The following is a 5905-nucleotide window of genomic DNA, read 5'->3' as shown; positions in this document are numbered from 1 at the left end:
AATTATATGTGGTTAATGAGTTATATCACCACACGCATATTTTCAAATAAAAAAGGGGAGAAAACTCTAATTTAATGTTAGCGTACCCTTTTAACAAAAAGTATGTGTTACGAAATGTCGAATCTAACAATTATGTAAAAACATATTGTCGATATGGGGTTTAAAAAGAGTTGAAAATAAACCAAAATCAAAATTTAGAAATGACCTTGAACTTTGACCTTAACCCTATTTTCTTTTCTTTTCTTTTGGATCAAGGTCCTAATCAAAAGACCCTATGTCTCTATCACTTATGGTTTACCAATTACTGTTAAATTTTACTTATGTTATTTACAGAAGGGGAAATAACTCTCAAATGAAGTTTCCGGACCGCTTCGGTCAACATTATTTTTAAGATCCTAAGGATATAACGCGTAAATTTGTGAAATTAATTTGTCGTTATTTTTAATGGTTGCGAAGGAGTTTCATACACAAGAAAAACAATGTATGGGGAGATGATTCTTACAATAAAAAGTGTTTAGCTAAACAGGGTCAGTTTCAAAAGCGCAATGCCGGTTCTATATCATATGCAAAAAGCTATGCGACATCTGCTTTATAACAATTTCACATATATTTGACCATGTATTGGTATGATATTTTTTTACTGAAAGACATCATAGATGTATAAGCTACATACAAGCCTTTACCAACATAGACACATGACTTCGCAGTGCTCTCTAATTGACAAATTAAACTGTATTGTTTTAAAATCTATCAGGACTGAAAAAGTCTACTTTCGTGATAAACCTATCGTGACCAAAGTTAATTAAAAGATCACATTTCAACAGCTGTAAAATAAACGTAGAAATAAGTATGGTTGTTTATTGTGGATACTTTACTCAAGTGTAAGTATTAGCAGTGCATCATGAGGTTTACACCAACTCTTTTTCTACTTGTTGCAGTTTGTCATGTGATCTTGGTTGATGGTGGCTGTACTTTCAGTAAGTATAATTTAAATTTCAACTTTAACTTGATGCATGGTATCTTTTGATTTCGTTTGCAAATTCTGTTGACAGAGTGTAAACAAAGCGATAAGATCATATTTGATATGGCTCATTATCTTACTTTATATAAACTTCTAGGAATATCATTGGTTTAAACAAACCTATAGAAACCATGCATATTTTTTATTATGTCAGAAGTAAAATCACAAAAATACTGAGCTCAAACACATTCAACGAATGGATAACAACTGTCATCTTCCTGACTTGTGACAGGCATTTTTTGATGTAGAAAATAGTTTTATAGCTAGCTACACCTCTAATATGTATGACAGTTGCATCAAATTTCATTATATTGACAACGATGCATGAACAACAACAAAAACCAGACACAATAGGTAAAAAAGTCAACAACCTTGATATTGATATGTTTCAATTTGTCGGTTCAGTGTTGCTTGCTCAATCGAACTGAAACCCTCAACAATACCTAAATAAATAAAGTGTTACATAAAAATAAAATTGGAATTTGTCTTTTGTATCGACGTTCACTTTAATATTTATTCCAGAGTGTTCAATGGTAGAGAATATTTTAGAAAAGCTGTTCAAATCTACAGGATCTGGTAAGTACTTTTTGTCGACAGATTTAAAGAAATTGGAATTTAAAAGTAACTTACTTTTCGACGACAGATTTAAAGAAAATGGAATTTTAATTAAGGTTAAATTTATAAAATTACACATTTGTAGGATGGTAAAAAGTCTGTTTTAATGACCACTCAATAATGGTAGACCGATCTAATCTAAAAAAAAAACAAAAAAAAAACAAAAAAAACATGTATTATCTCAGTTTAACTCAACGCAATTTACAACAATTAACTTTTTTGTCCGATTAAAAACATGGTTAAAAAAAAATTGATGTAGTAATAAGGGCATGCATAAGTGTTCTAGATAATATTTTTTAACAATTATCAGTAAAATATCTGCGTTGAATAAATGATGATAATGAAATTTGTTTTGTAAAGGAACAGTTTAAAGCAAGTTATTCTATTTTGTCGAATCAAGAATGTAAATAACAAAATTGTGTGAAGTATGAATAACATCATTCACGGTAATGTTAAAGCAACCATCGGTAATATGTCCGCGAGTGTCACTGAAATGAAATAGGTTGTGAAGTGGAATGATTTAAATCAAGATATCTTTTTATCAAAGTTAAAAACTCTCAAAAGGTCACGTGAATACAGAAAATTCAAATTTGACAGAAGAAAATTCATGAGTTGTATTTTATTGAATAATATAAATGTCGAGAAATTATTGCCTTTATAATTCGTGCAATAACTTGATCTTTTACTCTTCTTGGCGGACATTAGAAATAGTAATTGAATTATGCAAAATAGACTGAGAAACGTTCACCTGTTTACTAATCGAGATTTTTTCTTCCAGATAATTGCAGCCATCAAAAACCAAAAGAGATTCCTGCCTTTAGTGCATCAATGACGAATGCTAAAGTTCTTGGTGCCACCGAAATTTTGCAGTTCGACAAAGTGTGGACAAACAATGGAAACGATTATGACCCGAATACTGGGATATTCAAGGCGCCTTTTAAAGGCGTGTATCAATTCTCCTTCACGGTAATGTCAAGCAGTGGGAAGAACTTATGGGTTTTTCTTTGGCAGAATCAAACCCCTTTGGTATCTGTATATCCTGGTACTGGTTATAATGAAGGAACAGCTAATATGGTGTTAAATCTGGAAAAGGGAGACAAAGTTTACGTCAGATGTGGCCGTAGCGGAAACGGATACATTAACACGGGCAAAGGATATTGGTACAGCATGTTTTCTGGATATCTCATACATGCAACTAAATAAATTGATAGTATATGTTTAAGATTTCTTAACTTAGTAACTTAAAAGTTATGACTTTCTGTATACTTTCGAACAAAATAAAAAAAAAAAAAAAAAAAATGTATATAATATGAATCTTCGTTTTCTTTGATGCTCCTAATGATTGTTTCTACTTCCGAAAGTCAATGAGACAGCTATCCAAAATGGTTTTACGGCATTCTTGATGTAACATTTGTTTTTATAATGCCACAAGGTCCAGCGATATATTTCTTAATTCAATATACCGAATTCTTATACAGGTTTGAAAATCTCACCACAGTTACAGCTTATGATAGCACTGTATCACTGAAAACAATAAAGTACCATACAAGAGCCTCACGTTATTTTTCTCTTTCAAATACCTCGTAGTTAGGACAAATAGATATTAGTCGCAGATTGAAGAAATTCTTTTTTTTTTACTTTACGATCTACTTAATTACTAAGATATGACTATACCTTTATGTAACTGTTAATATTTTATTCTGAATATTGAAAGAATTATTAGAAACATACAGATACAGTTTCCCAAGGCCCTTTGATAACTGCCAAAACAAATGTATAATGTCTTCCAAAATACCGTTTTCTTAAAATGCCCTGTACCAAGTCAAGAAAATGGCCATTGTTATATTATAGTTCGTTTCTGTATGTGTTACATTTTAATGCAGTGTCGTAGTTCTCTTATATTTGATACGTTCCCTCAGTTTTAGTTTGTAAACCGGATTCGTTTTTTTCTCTATCGATGTATGAATGTCGAACAGCGGTATACTACTGTTGCATTTATTTACGTTGGTAAGACGTCCATTTTTTATAATGAAATAAACCGATCACAATGCATTGGTGGACCTTTTGAAACCATTAAATACTCTAAATGAATTATGTTCTACATGTCGGAACGGTGAACTATGTTATTCGTCTATCTTATGCATTCAGATGTACTTTTAAGATGAATTATAATATATTATACATGGGCATATTCGGTAATCATACATTAAACTGAGATGTGCAAAACACTACTTGCTTTCAGTGGTTCTTGATAATGAGCTTAATCGTCAAAGAGGTTAGAAAAACCAAACTCTACTGAGTTATTGAACAGATAAATAGGAACAGTAAAAGTTGAACGTATGGTTCCTAAAACAATACATAGAAAAAATCCTCAAAAATTCAAATCTCTACTTCTCCTACATAAGTTTTGACAATGCTTTCACATTAAAAAATAAGAAGAAAACAACACAATATAAATGCTATGCATCCGATGCGCTTTTCTGGATTGATATTCACCAGGAACGCTCAAAGCTAATTATTTGAGAGGCAATGATGTATAAGAAAGATTACGTGTCGGTGCATGCCTGTGTGGTATTGCTTTAAAATTAATAACAATTTATTTATTAAAAAAAAATCACAATTTTTATTTGACTTTTTACTTTTACAATTGTCATATATTTTTTCATATTCAGATAAAACCATAAGCACATTTAGTTTATGTGATATTAATGTATTAATGGGACTACACGCTTGAGGGCATTTCTAAATTGTTAGCAGAATTTTGGTTTGAGATTTCGGGTGGTATCGATTCCGATCTTACATTGTTTGGTAAATTAATGTCAATATAAAACTGTGTCTTGCGCTGAAGTTGTCTATAAGTTTTCTGAGGGGTTGATATTGTTGATATTGTTGATATTGTTGATATTGTTTATATTGTTTTAGACTTTTAAGCTTAACTTCTGTGACATTGACCTTTGTCCTATTGAACAAACAATAATAGAAGTTTCTTTAACACATGGGCCATAATCAAGCCAAATTGAGTTAACACGTTATTTATGGCTTAAAAGACTTTGTATGGAAACCGAAATGTTGACACATAGGCACCAATAACATCCATTGACTATAGCATAAGCCAAATTGTCACAACTTGGATATAAATTCAGTGTCGACTTGTTTAGATGTTTATTTATTTAATCATCAAATGATTGTGTTTAAGCTCAATTGTAAGGGTCATTAATAATTATTAGTTGTCAAATTCACGTTCACCGATTAGACTCAAATTCTCATTATATACGGTTGAGATTTATCTATGAAATTTATGTAAATTTATCATTCAGTTGTGTTCCTTGATAAACAATAGTTTTTTTTAAATAATTTTGCTTTACCTATACCAATGCATTAATGCATTATGCCCATTTGATTTAAATGTAAAGTTCACCTTTCTCTGTCTTACCGGACTGCTTATCGATCATATTTGAAATATCTCCTTTTGTTTCATGTGGGTCATAGCTGTTTTAACAACCACACAAACATATCAACTGACTGTATGATTTATAAATCAACTTTTTAATAAGTAATTTATTGAAGAAATAACTTTTAAGACATGACCTACGTATTATTATTTATAAAATCTGTTGTTATTGCATTGATGGCATTGTACGTATACGTAAACGAAAATGAAAGTGGAATAGGGAACATTTCAGCCAAGCTTGATATAACAGGTAATGTTAAACAATTTGAAGACAAACAGTAAAGTGTGCATATGTTCAACTTATTAAAGAAAAATACATAAAACGTCAATGAAGCACTTGAAATATCAAATATAACTATTATTAAAAGTATATGAAATCACTGATGATAAAAAAAACCCAATATAACTTAATATCGTTTTAATTCAAACTTGATGCAAGGATTTGACTTTGACATACATGAATCTATTTGTGGACACATTTTTTTGATTTCATATGTTTGGTTGCTGTTTGAATAATGTGTATTCAACAGTCCAGGTTTTTTTTATAAACTTTGCCTTTGCAACTTGCTGTTTCGAATTCAGATGTTTGCAAATATTTTTTTTCTTACATGAACGATATTTACTCTTCTTCTCATATTACATATAAGTAAACAGTGATTCATGCTCGGAGTGACGGTTATACATACATTCAATTTTGTTACTGAGTATCAATTCTTTTTGGACTGACTGCGAATATCATGCGAAATCATGAGAAAAGAAAAAAAATCTTTGGGTGGAGGGTAGGGGCAAAGAAAGATAAACACAATGAAAGTAAGACG

General features: G+C 30.7%; 1 protein-coding gene across 1 annotated transcript; it reads left to right on the top strand.

Moving 5' to 3' along the window:
- Positions 1–838: 838 nt before the first annotated feature.
- On the top strand, positions 839–2839 carry LOC139519678 (complement C1q-like protein 3). The gene is made up of 3 exons (XM_071311895.1): positions 839–977; positions 1544–1597; positions 2415–2839. Exons 1-3 carry the CDS (start codon positions 902–904, stop codon positions 2837–2839), a joined length of 555 nt encoding a protein of 184 aa, XP_071167996.1. The 5' UTR covers positions 839–901.
- Positions 2840–5905: the final 3066 nt, after the last annotated feature.

This window comes from Mytilus edulis, chromosome 1, assembly GCF_963676685.1.
Source record: "Mytilus edulis chromosome 1, xbMytEdul2.2, whole genome shotgun sequence".
Classification (NCBI taxonomy): domain Eukaryota; kingdom Metazoa; phylum Mollusca; class Bivalvia; order Mytilida; family Mytilidae; genus Mytilus; species Mytilus edulis.
This window is presented reverse-complemented; position numbering and strand designations above follow the sequence as displayed.